Source organism: Leuciscus leuciscus (assembly GCF_965113295.1).
Source record: "Leuciscus leuciscus genome assembly, chromosome: 3".
Classification (NCBI taxonomy): domain Eukaryota; kingdom Metazoa; phylum Chordata; class Actinopteri; order Cypriniformes; family Leuciscidae; genus Leuciscus; species Leuciscus leuciscus.
Window position 1 is genome coordinate 50,040,980 of NC_138727.1, and position 18,582 is coordinate 50,059,561.

General features: G+C 39.3%; 2 protein-coding genes across 3 annotated transcripts in view; both read right to left on the reverse strand.

The window, feature by feature from the left end:
- Window positions 1–8: 8 nt before the first annotated feature.
- cUnh19orf53 (chromosome Un C19orf53 homolog) lies at window positions 9–724 on the reverse strand. The gene is made up of 3 exons (XM_082164561.1): window positions 581–724; window positions 254–309; window positions 9–168 (listed from the first exon to the last, which is right to left on the reverse strand). Exons 1-3 carry the CDS (start codon window positions 663–665, stop codon window positions 19–21), a joined length of 291 nt encoding a protein of 96 aa, XP_082020687.1. The 5' UTR covers window positions 666–724; the 3' UTR covers window positions 9–18.
- A 689-nt stretch (window positions 725–1,413) lies between these two features.
- The window catches only part of vps54 (VPS54 subunit of GARP complex), a 25,931-nt gene continuing 8,762 nt past the window's right edge, over window positions 1,414–18,582 (reverse strand). The window contains exons 6-24 of one of the 2 annotated variants that reach the window (XM_082164517.1): window positions 18,323–18,454; window positions 16,981–17,366; window positions 16,224–16,350; window positions 15,295–15,324; window positions 14,970–15,077; window positions 14,590–14,642; window positions 14,409–14,505; window positions 12,996–13,348; window positions 10,038–10,164; window positions 9,023–9,204; window positions 8,124–8,236; window positions 7,037–7,100; window positions 6,851–6,956; window positions 6,674–6,761; window positions 5,416–5,537; window positions 5,260–5,340; window positions 4,257–4,364; window positions 4,075–4,169; window positions 1,414–2,920 (exon numbers count right to left, since the gene is read on the reverse strand). In XM_082164517.1, coding sequence (XP_082020643.1) covers window positions 2,815–2,920; window positions 4,075–4,169; window positions 4,257–4,364; window positions 5,260–5,340; window positions 5,416–5,537; window positions 6,674–6,761; window positions 6,851–6,956; window positions 7,037–7,100; window positions 8,124–8,236; window positions 9,023–9,204; window positions 10,038–10,164; window positions 12,996–13,348; window positions 14,409–14,505; window positions 14,590–14,642; window positions 14,970–15,077; window positions 15,295–15,324; window positions 16,224–16,350; window positions 16,981–17,366; window positions 18,323–18,454 — 2,478 coding nt within the window. In that variant the 3' untranslated portion in view covers window positions 1,414–2,814. The remainder of the gene's footprint in view (window positions 2,921–4,074; window positions 4,170–4,256; window positions 4,365–5,259; window positions 5,341–5,415; window positions 5,538–6,673; window positions 6,762–6,850; window positions 6,957–7,036; window positions 7,101–8,123; window positions 8,237–9,022; window positions 9,205–10,037; window positions 10,165–12,995; window positions 13,349–14,408; window positions 14,506–14,589; window positions 14,643–14,969; window positions 15,078–15,294; window positions 15,325–16,223; window positions 16,351–16,980; window positions 17,367–18,322; window positions 18,455–18,582) is intronic. The other variant, XM_082164518.1, reaches the window with a different exon arrangement.

The window sequence follows — 18,582 nt, forward strand, 5'->3', positions numbered from 1 at the left end:
AAAAAAAAAAAAAAGGTGTTATTTAGATGATCCAGGAGCTGATTTTGGGTGTCCGGGTGTCCCGCTTTTCCCTGGGGTTTTCAGCACACTCAGTTTCTTATGAAGAGTCAAGCTGGCCTTCTGTGTGACTTCATGTTCAATCCTGTTCCTGATGGCCACCTCCAAACCCTGCACAGGCAATACATGCACAGCCATTCAATCGCTATTATTGGACACACACGGGGATTAAAGGAGGACTGGATCATCTCTTTACCTTCTTCAGCTTCTGCTGTTGGACCACTTGTGCTTTTTTGGGTGCGATGATCCTTCCTGGAACAAACAGGGCACTGAATACACTCACATGTGGCTATTTCTGAACAGCATACTATTTCTGTCATAGAATTATATAGTTAAAGTAGAAATAATATACTAGTAGAATGCGGTTCCGAATTCAGCAATGGTGATTTTACGCAGAAAAAGTGCGCATGCGCGTCTGTACATTAGCAAATGCGTTCACTTAGCACGCTGCTAATAATGAGTCTCTATTTATCGCTTTTACGTCCAGAAGAACAGCGTCTCCTCAAGAACACAAGATGTTTACCTCCTTTCTTGAGTCCTTTCGGTTTTTGTTGATGCTTTTTCGCTCCGACCCGCTGCGCTTTAAATTTCTTTTTGCCTTGCGCCATTTCTACAGTCTGATGGCAACCGGAAGCAGAAAGACCCAAGACATGACATAGAATAAAAGTCTTTAAAAACCTCTAGAGTGAAATCTAAAATAAAAGTCTCTTCTGAACGACAGAATGGAATATCAGTTATGATTTCTCAATACTGTCTGTGTGTGTGTGTGTGTGTGTGTGTGTGTGTGTGTGTGTGTGTGTGTGTGTGTGTGTGTGTAAATAACAATAATGATCAATTAAATGTACGTTATTAATTTATTTATTTTAAACAACACAGTAAATGTATCCAGTAAATGAATTAGAAACTAATATATGTTTAATATATATATATATATTTTTTTTATTATTATTTTTTTTATTATATATATATATATATATATATATATATAATATAATTCATATATATTATAATATAATTTATTTTATTTAGTGTGTGTATACTGTTACATACCGTTTCACACTCGGATTTTAACTAAGTAAATATTTAATATTTAATAATTTTCTGTAAATATGTCTTGACAGCATGATCAAAAAATCTCAAAATAGCATTCATATTTTATATTACTTTCAGTTCATTATTCACATTGGAAGAGAATATTGCATAATTTACGTTTTCCCATGCATACAGAAAATGTGCATACTGTACAATGTACCAACTGATTAAAATGGCTAACTAATGTCTAACTATTAAGACTTAAATTTACATTTGATGATATGATTTGGAAACCCGGCCTGTGAGTAATACGCAAAATCAGTGTTAATTGTTCACCGTGGCTTTATTAATAATAAAAAGTGCCACATTTTAAAAGGTCAAGCATGCCACAATAGTTTCCCCATCAGTGTATTTCTTCTTGTTCGCAGCATCAGCAGCAGCGAGGGCCCGAAACACACACACACACACATTAGGCACTTCTACCCCACAGATGGACCGTTTGAGTCAGAAGTCGTCTTCGACACCAGATAAAAGGTTAGGCACTTTTGAACCAGACAGCACAGGTGTTAAATAAGATAATACATGGATTCACTCGAACACAAACCCACCGTAAATGACAAAAGCTCACAGCAAAACACCACATGATTTGAGAAAACACATTCACACTCTCCGTTCACACCAACCAATCACAGGCCTCCATTTATATAGATCACCAGCGGAGAAGAGGCGGGTCACATTAATACTGTGGATGTTAGGGAAGTCAAGTTAATGCAAGGACACAAACTTATAATGAAAGGATTCTTCATGAAGAATCTTCTTGTTTTATAATTCATGTTAAATTACTTTCAATAATTGTGCATTATTAGGTATTTTGGTCCTGGGAGTAAGTGTTACCAATATCTTGACTAGTGTTTGTACCTAAACCTGATTAACAGAGAAAGGCTTTATCTGAGTTAGTTGGGGAGTGTGAAGATCTTCTCCTGTAGACACACCGGCATTTAAATAATGAGTTAAACATGAACAAGAATCCTCGACCTTTAACCCTCCAGAGTTTTAATACTTCAACTCAGTGACCCTGAACATGAAAACCAAGAGCGGGCAGTAAAATCATAATCATGTTGATGGAAAAACCAATAACGAGTCAGAAAAAAATGTGTTTTAAAACCCTAGTTCTCCAATCGGCCGTCGTCACCTGAAAGCTTTACTTGAAAAAAACAACAACAAAAACATGATTGATCAATCAACAACAAAATCAATAAAAATAAATAGCCATTCTTTGATTCATCTGACAGTGATTAAATAATTCAGCAATATTAACAACAATACTAATCAGACAGGATTGCACATGACTGGATAGTTGCACTGTAGTGGTGGTGCTGAAGGAGGCACTGAGGACCAACAAAACACATATTCCCCACAATGCCCAGCTGCGATTGGTCAACCACACAAGCTTGTCCTGATTTGGTCTCCACAAAAAAATGTAATGTCGGTCCCTCCCGGGCACGTCCTGTCAGTATAGATGCTTCTACGTCACAGGTGAGCCTCCAGGCGCTTAAAAAAGTGCGTTCTCATCGTTCTCAAGTGTCACGGAGGTATTAAAAAAATCAAACGAGAGCTTGAGTCCCGAGTCTGTTGACCCACTGACCTCACTTCCTGCTCAGGCTCAGGGGCGGGGCAGGTCACTGTGACGGAGAGGCCTGATTGGCCGGGACGAGCTGTCCGTCATCACCTTTTCTGCTCCCAGATCTCCGGCATGTTTAAGTCCAAACACTCGAGAGAGCGCAGAGCCTGAACGTTCTCCGAGTAAAACGCCACGTCCACCATCACCAGCCTGAGAGAGAGAGAGAGAGAGAGAGGGAGAGGGAGAGGGAGAGGGAGAGGGAGAGGGAGAGGGAGAGGGAGAGGGAGAGGGAGAGGGAGAGGGAGAGGGAGAGGGAGAGGGAGAGAGGGAGAGGGAGAGGGAGAGAGGGAGAGGGAGAGGGAGAGGGAGAGGGAGAGGGAGAGGGAGAGAGAGAGAGAGAGAGGGAGAGGGAGAGGGAGAGAGAGAGAGAGAGGGAGAGGGAGAGGGAGAGAGAGAGAGAGAGAGAGAGGGAGGGAGAGGGAGAGAGAGAGAGAGAGGGAGAGGGAGAGAGAGAATTAATCGAAAAAATATTTTGAATATATTAATATATATAATGAAATAATAATAATAATAATAATAAAACAACAAATATATATAAAAAATTGTTTTATATATATATATATATATATATATATATATATATATATATATATATATATATATATATATATATATATATATATATATACACACATTTTTATATATAAAATGAAAAGGAAATAAGATTGTTTTAAATATATATTAATTATAAATATATGTAAATAATATTTATATATTTGTTTATTTAGATATAAAATACAGTACTACTGTGTGTGTGTGTATATATATATATATATATATATAAATAAATACAAATCATACTATTCTTTATTATTATATGTATATATGGATTATATTTATTGTGTATGAATAAATAAATAAATAATAAATAATTATAATAAATAAATTATACTATTCTTCATATTTATATATATATATATATGTGTATGTTTATTTTAAATAAATATAAACAATATAAATAATATGTGTAATTTTAATTCATATATAGTATTATATATATAGTATTTCCTTCTCATATATATTATATTTGTAATTTTATATTTATCTAAATTATTTACACACATAATTATTGTTTTTTGCCTAAAATTAGGCTTTTTTTTGTAATTATAATAGGCTTTATGCTGAAGATCATGTTAACGGCAGGTAAGGTAATCAGATGATGAATGATGCGACCTGTTTCACTAAACACGCCTGTTTGTTGCTCATAACCCCTATAGTCAGAGGAGTTTCTCACTGCTGAACACACACACACACACACACACACACACACACACACACACACACACACACACACACTCACTCACCCGTTCTGCGGTCCGCCATCATTGCTGACCCCCAGTCGAGCCAGCTGCCTCCTCAGATGCAGATTAAACCTGGCGTTGATCCTGAGGAACAGCATCTGCACACACACACACACACACACACACACACGATAAACACCACGAGTCTGGAGTGTGACGGCTCAAACACTCGTCACGCGCCTCACCTGCGTCTGCTCCTCCGGCAAGAGCTCATAAATGGCCTCGTGCATTTTGGCCATTTGTTTACACACGTTACGCAAACACGCTGACGGCATGGGCGCCTTCACCTCGTACTGCAGAGGAAACACACAGATTAGCTGGTGATGAAACACACTAACATCCAGTGCTGGGGACACTTACTTTTAAAAGCATTACAATATTACGTAACTCCCAAAAAAGTAACTAATTGCGTTACTAAGCTACTTGTTATGAAAAGTAATAACGTTACATTACTTTTGTGTTACTTTTTCTCACCTGGGCTCGGCTTGCTTGTTTTTAAATAACAACAACAAAAAAGTCATATTTTTGGCAAATGTTAAGGCCCTTTCGCACCGAAAGTGAAATGAATAAGCCTCAGGCTGAAGGAAATGCATATTTACGCCTGTACAGTAGAAACACACCTTTCAACTTCTGCTATTCTGGATGAAAGAACAATAGGATACAGGAGAAGGAAGTTCAACACTCTTATTTCTAAATCTAAATAATTTTTGCTTATTTAGTATGGCTGAATGAGATCATTGAAGGTCAGAAGCAAAGACTTTGGTTAATAAAGTGAGATTAAATACATAAAGTATATTTGTGTAATAATTTAATAGAGTTAATTATAAAAGTTTTGCATAAAATTGTGAGATTGCATTTTACTATTTTTATTCATTTTGAGGAAGACTGAATGTTTTCGTGCAAATGAGTAAATGCATGTTTAGTCTACAACTAAAATCACCATGTTTACACAGTGCACACACACACACACAGCGCACACACACACACACACAACACCTCAACATGAGGACAGGAGAGCTGTCAGTCAATACATGTGAAAAAGTAACTAGCGTTACTTATTTGAGAAAGTAACTTAGTTTGTTGTAAATTGAAAAAGTAATGCATTACTTTACTAGTTACTTGAAAAAGTAATCTGATTACATAAGTTACTTGTAATGAGTTTCCCCCAACACTGCTAATATCACTCACTTTAGACAGAGCCTTCTCGAACATGCTGTCCATGATGGCCACTAGTTTGGCAGAGATCTCTGCGATGTGGTCGTTATAGTCCTGAAGAGAGAGTGAAAGCAGCTGTTAGCGAGACACACTAGCGCGTACGGTTGGTGTGTGTGTGTGTGTGTGTACCTTGGTGATGTGGTCGAAGTGTCGCAGTATGCTGTACTGTTTGGGCTGCAGTCTGGTCTCGAAGTGCGCTCGGATCACAGGGATGTAGAGAACCACCAGCTGAAGACAGCGAGACGCCAGAGCTGAGGACACACACACACACACAAACACACAGACATGACTTTGTGTGAATGGCTTGAAATCTTTTGCTTTAAATCCACTGATATCAGCAGGTACAAGTGCAGTTTCTAAAATCAAACTGACTTTATTAATTTTATTTCTGCAGGTCTTAAAAAAGGTCTCACAGTTTGTCCACACAGAATACAGATATCATCCCCTCCTCATTAAAGCTGAGCCATGAGAGTGTGTGAGTGTTTAGTGTGTTTAGTGTGTGTTCAGTGTGTTAGGTGTGTGTTCAGTGTGTGTGTATTAAGTATTTAGTGTGTGTTGCGTAGTGCGTTTAGTGTTTAGTGTGTGTGTTCAGTGTGTAGTGTGTGTTCAGTGTGTGTGTTCAGTGTTTAGTGTGTGTTCAGTAGTGTTCAGTGTGTGTGTGTTCATATAAAGCGCTGCTGCGTGAGACGTTACCCAGGTTTCTGGTGGTGTGTTCAGTGTGTGTGTGTGTGTGTGTGTGTTCATATAAAGCCCTGCTGCGTGAGATGTTACCCAGGTTTCTGGAGGTGTGTTCAGTGTTAAGTGTGTGTGTGTGTGTGTGTGTTCAGTGTGTGTGTTCATATAAAGCCCTGCTGCGTGAGACGTTACCCAGGTTTCTGGTGGTGTGTTCAGTGTGTAGTGTGTGTGTTCAGTGTGTGTGTGTTCATATAAAGCGCTGCTGCGTGAGATGTTACCCAGGTTTCTGGTGGTGTGTTCAGTGTGTAGTGTGTGTGTTCAGTGTGTGTGTGTTCATATAAAGCGCTGCTGCGTGAGATGTTACCCAGGTTTCTGGTGGTGTGTTCAGTGTGTAGTGTGTGTGTTCAGTGTGTGTGTGTTCATATAAAGCGCTGCTGCGTGAGATGTTACCCAGGTTTCTGGAGGTGTGTTCAGTGTGTAGTGTGTGTGTTCAGTGTGTGTGTGTTCATATAAAGCGCTGCTGCGTGAGATGTTACCCAGGTTTCTGGTGGTGTGTTCAGTGTGTAGTGTGTGTGTTCAGTGTGTGTGTGTTCATATAAAGCGCTTCTGCGTGAGACGTTACCCAGGTTTCTGGTGGTGTGTTCAGTGTGTAGTGTGTGTGTGTGTTCAGTGTGTGTGTGTTCATATAAAGCGCTGCTGCGTGAGACGTTACCCAGGTTTCTGGTGGTGATGGTCTTCAGCCCCACGACCTGCAGCGCTCCGGCTCCGAGCACCAGCTGGCAGCTCCGGGAGTTGAAGTGCTGTGTCGCCACGGAAACAAAACACAACCTGTCAGTCAAGTGATGTCACACTGCAGTCAGAAGGAGGTGAAGGTCACACACACACACACCTTGAGCAGGTCGGTGAGGCGTGTGAGGATGTCAGTGGTGATGGAGGGAATGTCATTCACACACTGGCAATACTCCAGAAACATCCGGATCAGCAGCAGAACCGTCCTATCAGAGGCCACAAGGTCAAAGGTTAAAGGTCACGAAGGGAAACTCGCCGGTGAAATGAAGTGCTGAAAACAACTCACCCGACCACAGCGTACTTCTGCCCGTCCACACACAGAAACTCACTCGGCTTCCGGTCCTCCGACACTGAGGGACACAAAACACACCTTTCAAACTTCAATAATAAAGGACGCAGGAATGTGATTGGGCAAATAAAAAAAATTAAAAAAATGTTTGTCCTGTTAACTCTTTCCCTGCCAATGTTTTGGATCATTTTTATATTTAACGGCCACCAGAATATTTTGTTGTATGAATATCTAAACATGCATTATATATATCAAAAGAAAGAACAGAACCTCTGCTTTAGAAAACGCTTTATTCTAGTTTCATGCAGTTTTTATTTATCAACACTAGAATGTGTGTAAGTTTCATAACAAAGCAACATTTTTTGTTTTGTTATGTTTGTTATAATTTGAAAATTGAATAAATAAAGAGTAAAAAAAAAATTAAAAAGCAACATTTGGAGCCTAAAGCTGAGAAAGCCACGTTTTTTCAAAGAGTACAACATGAGCAACGCTTTCATCGCTTGTTTTCTTCTTCTTCTCCTGTGATTTGATCAGGAGATTCAGTTCTCTTTCAGAAGAGGTGATAGCGCCCCCTATCCCGTATAACAGTCAAAACACTGAGAGCTGGAGAACTCTGCCAATGGCGGGGAAAGAGTTAAATAAAAGTATTATAATAAAATTATTATTATTATAAATAATATATTAAATAATTAATTCTTGAGGAAATCCATACAAATGTAGAAAAATTATATCTCTGAAAATATATTTATTATACTCAAGTTGTAATGATAAACTGCAAAAATATTTTTTTTTGTACGGTAAAATAAACAATTCTTTAAAAAAATAACTATTAATATTGTAATTCTTCATACTGTCAAAAGTAATATTATTTTTGGTAAATAATTCATTAATACGGAAATCCATACAAATATGGAAGAAAAAAGTCACAACTCTGAACATACATTTACCAAACTGAAATATGAATAATAAACTGCAATAAAGGACGCAGTTAAACCCGAGTCACCCTGTTGTACTGTACAATAAAAAACTCTATTTATTAAACTAATCAAATAATGTATTGCAATAGTTCCAGGCGGTTTGGTACCCGTGTGTCTGCGTTCAGGAAGACTGATGCGTCCGTCAGCGATGGAGTCCACCAGATCCTGAAACTCCACAGGGACCTCGGCCTGCTTCCAGCGCTCATTATCCAGCAGCAGACTGCGCACACACACACACACACACACACACACACACACACACACACGTGTGAAGCATTCAGCTCTTCAAACTCTAAGGCCTTGTCCACACTAGTACGTTCTCGTTTGAAAACGCATCTTTTTCTCTCCGTTGTGTCCGTCCGTCCACTGAGACGCCGTTTTATTAATGAAAACTAAGCTTTTTGAAAACACTCTCCAGAGTGGATACATTAAGTGTGTTTAGTTTAGTGTGGACTGTCAAAACAGAGGTATTTAAAAACAATGATGTAAGTTTAGTCATGTGACGCATATGAAACCCATAGATAATCATGTTTATACCGGTATTGTGCCTGTTAAGTGCTGTTCACGTTCACACTGCTGCTAAAATATGTGACTTTACACACTCTTCATATCACAGTCCTGCAAAGATGACAGAATTCACTTGACTTTACAGTCCAGCGACAAAACATGAGAACAGTCGCGATTTAGACCAAACATATAATGATGAGTGAGAGCGACCTGAACACATCAGTGAATGAGGAGATATTTTGCTAAATAAAATGATCCTGTCAGAAGAATTGCGTGAGAACTTTATCATTTATTTATGCATCATCTCAGTGAGCTTTTGTGAGGTTTTACGCACACGCAGTAAGGAGAATATAGTGTATTTTAGAGTTTCTCATCCACACTGAAACGTCGCAGAACGCTAGGGTGGACGGAGAGTGTTTTTAATGAAGTGAAAACGGCGTTTTCAAATGTCTCTGGATTGATGTAGACGTAGCCTAAAGCGTGGTGTGTCTGTGTGTACCTGAGTTTGGTCTTGCGCTCCTCGTGGAAGCGCTGCACGAAGCGGTTGGCCTGACTCTGTAGCGCCCCCCTCAGGCTCATGCTGCGCCGGACACACTCCTGCTCAGTGTCCTGGACGAACGACTCCACCGCCTGACTCAAACACACGAACTCCGCCGAGCTCAAGCGCTCCAGAGAGCCGTCCTGCAGAAACAGACTATCAACTCCTCATCCTCATGCTTCCCTCGGCTCATTTTGATTAAAAAAATAATAAAATTGAGTGTTCATCAGAGGGGTCCAAGACTCTAGGACTTTTGTACCAAACACACACACACACAAAAAAAGTAATGGATTCGAGGAGTTTTGTGGTTGAAATTTAAAAAAGTAACAAATCCTTCCCTCGCGGGTCAATTTGACCCCCATAGGAATGAATGGGATGCGAGGAATGCTTCAGCACACATAGCTACAAATGCTACAAATGCTACAAAAAACCTACAAATGCTCAAAATTCAAACTAAAAATGCTCAAACTTTACCAAAAAAATATTTTATAATGTCTACATAAGAGACAATAGAGAACTGACTGAATAGAGTCATGAAATATCATGCTATATGTTTTTTTGTTAGTTTTTTTTTGTTTTTGTTTTTTCACAAGAGTTCGGCAAAGACACCCGACGTAAGATATTCTGAGCTGAATTAAAAGGGTTATGCATGAAATTGTGAGTTATTTTGAATTTAAGTTGAAAGAATGTGAGGAATGAGCTTAAATTACTATTTATTTATTATATACATTGATAAAATCTAGTCATTTAAAGGTAAATAAAAGAAGAAAAAATATTATCAAAATGAAAATAAAATAAACGTTCGAAAAAATGCAAAAAAATGAAGTGAAGTTAATTTTAGGGGTTCAGGTCATTTTGACGGGCGAGGGAAAGATGGAAGGAATTGAGTGATTTAAGGGTTTGAAAGCAGTGAGCGGATAAACCGGCTGAACCGGTCCGGGTGTGTGCAGAGCTGAAGCGTGTCATGCGTGCTCACCTTGGCTCGGGTCATGAGCACTTTGACGCAGCGATCGTGACACACGTCTGACGCCGTGTACAGCAGCTCCTGAACGTTATTGGCCACGCGACCCAACTCCAGATCAGACGGCATGACGTCCTCACTCCTGCCAGAGAGAACACACACGTTACTGATGCTCTCCCTGCTGACACACAAGTGTCTTCAGACGTGATGTTTATTCCTCACATTTAAACACACACAGGATCTTAAATATAAAGGAACAAAAACATTATGCATGAAAAAATTTATTATTTGTTTAAAGATTCTTAGCATTGTGACATTGTTTTCTTTATAATTAACATATTTATGCCCAAATTTCCATTACTGTAATGAGCAAAAAGATTATCTTTTCATTAAAATCATGGTGAATTTCAAGTACGTTTCATTACTGTATCACACTGAGAGAAATGTCCAGAATATTTTATTTTTGCATTTCAGTAACGAGAATTTGGGCAGATATTTTGTGCGGAATTGTTATGAAAACTATTCTTAAAAAAGAATTCAAATTAGAGCAGGGGTGGGCAAACTACGGCCCGCGGGCCACATACGGCTGTTTAATCCGGCCCGTCGAGTATTTAAAAAATTGTCTTAAGATCGCATTCATTTTGCCTTTTTCTTGCAATACTTTGCGTTATATATATATATATATTGCGTTGCATATATTTGACAATCGGAATATCAGATATTTCATGCCATAGCTAACAAATGTAAAAAAGGAAAAATGACATAAAAGCAGATCATCATTCATTCAGCGCTGTCGTGGCTGCGGTGTGTCACGTAACAAGCAATGACGCGTCACCATGGAAACCAAACAGACAGCGACTTAAGCGCATAGACTTGTTGCACGTTAATGTTTTTCCCTTTTTTGTAAACTCAAAGAGAAAAAAAATGTTTGGTAACCGCTTGCACACCCGTTTAGTATTTCCTTTGATTTGTCTGCTATTTAGTTTCTTTGCTCCTCTGGATTTGTGGATGTATCCTGACTGATTCCGTTTACCGACCTTTATCGCCCGGCTTTCGACCGCGCTCCCCTGTCTGCCATGTAGCTGCTACAGAACCCGGTTTTGTTCATGAAATGTTCTGATCTGCCTTTGCTTTTTATGTTTTATTTTAGTATACTTAAAAATAAATTTGTATATTCGTTTATTTCGTTTTTTCCACAAATGTATGACTTTTGGAAGTGCAAATTGATTGCCATATGCAGTTTTAATAAAGTTGAATTAATTTCTGTCATTTTTACTCTTCTAAGTGTACACTTGCAGGTGTTTTGTTTCTAATTTACTGTTAGGCCCATTAAATAATAATAAGGATAAACAATATTTAAAAAGTATAGGCTTTAATTATCTAACATCTAACTAATTAAAAATTAACCTCAAAACATAACATGCTACATGGGGGATATCTAGCATAAAAAAATGTATTGTCAGAATGTTGTCTCTCAGTTGTTGAATTTCGCGCAGACGTTGCCACAACGTAAATGTGTTTGCTCAGCCCGATCTCATGAAAGTGCGAATACCACGAATTGTTTTTGTAGTGCTTATGATACGCAGTTTTCACGTGCATATGATACGCACTTTATGGCGTGTAATAGGCACGCACTCCACACCCCTAATCCTAACCAAGGGGTTTACAGTGCGTAGCATATGCACGCGAAAAACATTCTTGCCGTATAAATGGCACGAGAAATAAAATTTGTGGTATAGATAGGCACTTTCATGAGATTGTGTTTCATAATCTGCTACTGGGCCGGCCCTCTGTCAAATTTTAAAACCCAGTGCCCACCCCTGAATTAGAGGGTCCAAAAATAATATTTGCATACAGAAATTAAAGCCTATTTTCAACCCTCAAAATAGGCTTTAATTTCTGTATGCAAATATTATTTTGAAAAACTATCAAAAATACAGTAAAAACAGTATTATTGTGAAATATCATTACAATGTAAAATAAGTGTTTTATATGTGAATATATTGTCAAATGTAATTTATTCCTGTGATCAAAGCTGAATTTTCAGCATCATTACTCCAGTCTTCAGTGTCACATGATCCTTCAGAAATCACTCTAATATGATGATCAATAAACATTTATGATTATTATCAGAGTTAAAAACAGTTGTGCTGCTTTTAAATAAATAGAAAGTTCAAAAGAACAGGGTTTATTTAAAATAGGTAAGAAGTTTATAATGTTACAGATTTCTGTCACTTTTGATCAATTTAAAGACCCTGTTTACTCCTGGTATTAAGATGTGTTTTGGTCGATCGGATCACAAGTAGACGAGGGAGACACATTCCCGTTCACACCTGGTGTTTTAATCCGTCTCTTTTGTCCACTTTTAACCACTTCTGTCCTGATTTCTTCGAGGGGAGGGTCTATGGGCGGGTAAATGTCTAGGTTTTTTCCAGATCTATCAATCTAATGGACGAAATAAGCTCACGCTATTACCATATGAACACGACCGGAGAGACGGAAAACACACGGAGATCATCAGCTTTAGTTTCTGCTCTGACAGACGCAAGATCAGCCGAATGCTGCGAGTGTGTGTTAGAAATCAGGAATGATGAGAGAACATTGTGCTTGATACGTTTTTCATCTTCCAACCAAACTTGAGACTAGAGCTCAGAGATCATTAGACGGAGAGAAGACGGTCTTTTGTGGCTGTTTGAACACATTCGATCACATGAGTGTTTACACTACGAAAGCAATCCGGTTGAATGTGTTTTCAACTTCCTCTGGAAGTGGTGGAGCTCAAAACGCTTTAGACCCCGTTCACACCCGTATTTAGCATCATCCACTTGTGATCCGATCGACCTAAACACATCGTAATAGCAGGTGTAAACAGGGCCAAAGTGTCCTTGCTGAATAAAAGTATTAAAGATCTTATTGACCCACAGTGTAAATGAAAAGCATTGGACAGTATGAACAGCGTGTTGAGAGACTCACAGAGCAGCAGCGCCCCCGGCGGGCAGGGAGGAGGTAGTGTTGTAGTTGTGTTCCCTGCTGGAGGAGGACTCGGTGGTCGCGGAGGCCGAGTCGCTCCCGCAGGCCTCAGTGCGCGCCTGTGCTCTCGCCTGCGCTGGAACGCTGCTGCGCGCCTCGGCTTCGTTCAGCGCGTCGCTGATGAAGAGCCCCTCGTGAGTGAGATACGCAAGCTCCGCCTCCCCAGAGTGATGAACTCCCGAATCCTCCTCGTCCTCCTGGGAATGATTAGCTGCGGGAGTGACGTCTGCTATCCGACTCCTCTGGCTGCTGTCCAGCACTTCCAGCACCACGTTACGGATGACGCTGAGCGTAGCCTGGAACAAACACGTGTGAGTTTGCATTGCAGAGGACGAATGCATTACTGAGCTTACAACGTTATGACTGGGAAATGCATTACTGAGGCTAAAGTTCAAGTTCGGCCTCCATACTAGATACTCTACACGTATATCTCAAAGGTAATGCTGCTTTTTGAAGGGGTGGTTGATCATGATTTCACTTTTCTAACTTTAGTTAGTGTGTAATGTTGCTGTTTGAGCATAAACAACATCTGCAAAGTTACAACGCTCAAAGTTCAAAGCAAAGGGAGATACATTTTTAAGGACTACAACAAACGGCTGGTAAGGACTACACGACATTCCTCCCGGGTTAGTGACATCACCAACCCTAAAATTTACATAAACCCCACCCCCGGAACACGATTTATAGATTATCGAGACAGAATCTGCTAATCAATGACTAGAAGATAACTACACATCAGCTGCATAAATTCATCAACTAACCATTCAGAAACGTCCTGTTGCTTCTACATGTTGTCACTTCTTCTTGAGTCTCTCCATCATTGTCTGACTCCGGTTTGAACATAAAAGGCTAAAAGTTTTTTAAATGTTCAGTGCGTGTGTGTGAGGTAATTGGAGCTGCTAACACACACAAGCTGTTGAAGCTCCGCCCTCTGTGCCGGGAGCAGCAGCTCATTTGCATTTAAAGGGACAGACAAAAACTGTGCGTTTTTGCTCACCCTCAAAAAGCTACAATTTTAACATGCTACAAAAAAATATCTGTGGGGTATTTTGAGCTAAAACTTCACACACACACACTCTGGGGACGACAGAGACTTATTTTACATCTTGTAAAAAGGGCATTATACCACCCCTTTAAAATGTATCCTTAACAGTGTTGTTTTTAACTAAAACTACTGGTTAACATTAACTGATCAACTGCAAGGCCTAGTTGACGTCTGCCAAAAGGAGGAGTGGAACTAGTCAATTTTGATGAAATTATGAATTATTATTATGTTTTCTATGCGATATCATGTCCAGACGTTGGTTTATGACACGTATTGTCAGGGTTTTCACTGCAGTTGTTGAGTTGATTTACCTTGATCCTCTTGAGGAACAGGATGAAGTGTTCAAATATATCCAGCAGCAGATCAAACCACTGATGAAACGTCATCAAGCGCATCTGTTCATGAAATCTGCATCACACACACACACACACACACACAGTCAGCTGTGATAAACAGTGCTGTGATATTCATACTGAGCGGATGTGAACTCACTTGACAGTGTCTGCATCAATCTCACTGATCTGCGACACAGACTTCTCAACACACTGTAGGGAAAGAAAGAGAAATCATTCATCACTGTTGTTTTAAAGTGCCCCTATTATGTCATTTTAAAGGCTTCTAATTTTGTTTTTGAGGTCTCAAACAGGTTTACATGCAATCACAGTCTCTTGTGATTGGTCTGCTCTGCTCTGATTGGTCAGATGACCCAGTCTGTTGTGATTGGTCTGCTGTGATTGGTCAGAATGCTCAGTCTGATGTGATTGGTCTACTGTGCTCTGATTGGTCAGATGGCCCAGTCTGTTGTGATTGGTCTGCTCTGCTCTGATTGGTCAGACGACCCAGTTTGTAGTGTTCCCGTCCCTGTGCCTCACCTGCCGTACAACGTTCTTGGCAGCGCGGATCATCTCGTCACTGTAAATGTCCAGGAAATCCAGCTTCCTCTGTCTCAACAGGCCGAAGACCAGAGACTGCAAACGATCCTGTAATAAACACACACAAACTCAGATGTGTAACCACAACACAAGCAAATCAAAACACCACCCATTATACATGCTGCTGAGATTTTCTTGATTTGATTTCCAATTAAAAATAAATCAGACGTCATCATCTCTGCATTTGTTCTTTCATTACTGAAATTGAATGCAATCAGCGGTTTGGTTGACTCGTCGGCGTGGGAATTAGAGCGACATAACCAACCTTTCCTGACGCTGCAGGCTGCTTTGTGACCTGTGTGAGAAAATCCCACACTGTAAACCTCAAACCAACACTGACCCACATCCAACACAAACATGACCTGGTTGACGGAGCACAGTCATGTGACCTGGTTTACTGGGCTGCACTTATTTCACAACTGGAAACCGCTGCTGTGGTCTGCTTGTGGGAACGTGACGGTGCCACAACAATGCCTTTTACTGGAGAGCTCAGTTTCGCATTTGAAATGGCATAATTTGTGAAACAATTCTGTGCCAATCCCAACACGTCTGGGTTTTCAGATGACAAAAAAAAGTCTTTCAAGTGATTGAGTTTTTTTTTTTTTTACACTACTGTTCAAAAGTTTGAGGTCAGTAAGATACGTTAATACTTATATTCAGCAAGAATGCATTACATTAATCAAAAGTGACAGTTAAGACATCATTTTACAAAATATTGTTTTTCAAATAAACTGTTATTTTGGACTTTCTATTAATCAAAGAAAATATGAAGCAGCAGCTCAACTGTTTACAACATTGATAATAATAAATGTTTCTTGAGCAGCAAATCATCATATTAGAGTGATTTCTGAAGGATCATGTGACACTGAAGACTGGAGTAATGATGCTGAAGATTCAGCTTTGATCACAGGAATAAATTACATTTTAACTTACATTCACATAACATTTTTAATTGTAATAATATTTCACATTATTACTGTTTTTACTGTATTTGTCACCAAATTAAAGAGGCCTGATTATTAAATAATTGTATAAACAGATGAACAGTTTGAAGTTGCAGTTTAGTTTCGATAAATGTTTTTTTAACTCGAGAGGAAGTTGTGCTTTGAGAGATACGGTAAGTTGCCATAGCACAGTGAACTCTGTTATGATTTGCAACATTTGATTCCTCATGAAATGTGGAAGAGGTCTGACCTTCTCCATGACCTGAATGTCCTCCTCAAAGGGTCGATTGAGGTCGCTTTGAGCGTATGTGGAGAAATCCGCCACCATCATCTTATCGATCAGCCTCTCCATCTCACAGAGCTGAGAACCCAGATGTCTGCGGAAAGAGACAAATAACAGGACATACAGTCAAACAAAAAATTATATAATAATAATTTATATAATTTTTTATCTTTTTTTACTAGTCTGTGCAGAACACTATAGTTCATTTATGTAAGTTAGGAGAGGAAAATAAAGTAAACTGTGACATATTATACCCAAATATTCTTCACACAGTGACTACCGGTAAAATGTATACAAATTTGGGACCAAAAATTATTCAGAGACTTTGATCTGAACATGTTTTGCTGAAGTGTTTTTTCTTTAATTGCTAATGTGACCTTTTCACACACAGTCTGAACTAAATGAAGCATTGCTTGGTGATTGGTTGAGCTAAACTGGTATTATATAATTGTGTATTTAAATTTAACAGCTGACAGATATTCAACATAATTCATCTGTGAGACCGTCTAACAGAAGGATGGACAAAACCAGAGAAATATCAACTGATTTGATAACTCTGAGTTATCATTTTCTAGCGAATAAAACTGTGATTATGTGAGAAATGTTGAATACATTTTTGGTTTGACTGTAAACAGCAACATCTAAACATCCCGATCTGTCAGGCCACTCTCTCCTGTTTCTTATCAGCATGTTTCCTAGTAAACGTGTGTATGTGTTTGCGCACCTGAAGCTGTGTATCCCCTGCAGTTCCTGCTGCAGAACCTCCTTGGTGGTGGCGATGAGCTCGAGCGCCCCGACGAACTCTGATGTGGAGAGCAGTAACTGCACCGTGGGCTGCGTCTGGTGCACCGCGGCCATCAGCTTCAGCTTATTGTGCAGTTTAGCGCAGTTGTTGCGTGTGAGAGCGTCCCGTAGCGCCCGCAGCGGCCCGCGGCACATCACTCGGTCGATGGCGGAGGTACGGGCGCGAAGCTTAGCCACGGAGTCGGCCGTCTCTCGCAGCCGGTCCTGGAGCTCGTGCTGAGACGACATGGCGTGGAAGAAGGCCTCGGAGCGAAGAGAGATCTGCCGAGCGATGCTCACCTCCACCACGTCCAGATAGTGACTCAACTACACACACACACACAGTCCATGCATTAACCCCTGGTTTCACAGACAAGCCTTAAGCTAGTCCCAGACTAAAATGCATGTTTAAACTGAAAGCAACTTGCACTGATGTATCTTAAAATATGTCAGTGCCATTGTTTTGTCTCAAGATGCAATTTTTTTTCTAAGGCATGTTTATAAAAGCTACTTAAATGCATCAACTGATCTAAGGCTACTACTACTACTACATCTTCATTCGTATGTTTGTTCTTTTGTTTTCATTTGCTTAATTGTTGTTAACATGTTGTTTAATTCATTATTTGACTGTTTACTCGTCTTAAATGTTTAAGTTTGCTTGGAAAAAATAGAAGAAATATTAACTTAAGCAATACCCAAATTGTTAATATTTATATGAAAAAATATTGATATAAAAATTTTACATTTAAAATTAATGTAAATAAGCATTTTGCCTTTGGATGAATTAAAACTGTAAGAATGTCCTGGGTATTGGTAGCAAGTTAATATTAATTAAAATTCAATTCAAACCTTAAAAACTATGACCTAAAACCTAAAAAGAAAATGGTATGGAGAAATGTATTTATATTTATTGGTAGCAGGGTTACTTTTTAAAACATTTTTACTTGAAATAAATGGTAACTGAAATAAAATATAAAAAATATAAAAAATATATATTTTCAGCTAGTTGCCAAAGCATAATTTCTCTTTTTTGTTTATTTAATTTGAAGTAAACTAAAGTAACTTAAATTACTAAAAATGAAATAACTAATAAAAATAAAAAAAGACAACAAAATTAATATAGCTGCGAGCAGCGATGACGGGCCCAAGCCGGTGGCACCGCCACCCCCGGTGCCTTTAGTTACCCTCAAGGCAAATGGAAAATAAAAACTAAATGAAAATATTTAATAAACTATAATAGTATCTAACGCTGTTTGGTTCTGCTGATAATGATAGACGGGCACCTTTTCCTGCAGTAACCGTGACGACGCCACATCTCGGCTGTTCTTGCCCCCGGCGACGCTGAAGTGAGACCACGGCAACACGGCGTTAAAGGTGGCCGGATCGTTCAGCACAAACTCAGGCTTCATGAAGATCTGAGCGAGAGAGATAGAGAGATAGAGAGAGAGATGAAAATTATCAGGCAAGGAAACGTTTGCCCTTTTAAAACTGTGGCCTCGGATTGAGAACAATTTCCCATAAAATGTTTCCATTGGCATTTTAA

Coding starts and splice junctions, on each gene's coding strand:
- cUnh19orf53 (XM_082164561.1), bottom strand. CDS start 665: ATGGCGCAAGGCAAAAAGAAATTTAAAGCGCAGCGGGTCGGAGCGAAA. Junction 310..580: donor GAAAGGACTCAAGAAAGGAG/GTAAACATCTTG, acceptor TGTTTGTTCCAG/GAAGGATCATCGCACCCAAA. Junction 169..253: donor AACAGCAGAAGCTGAAGAAG/GTAAAGAGATGA, acceptor TTGCCTGTGCAG/GGTTTGGAGGTGGCCATCAG.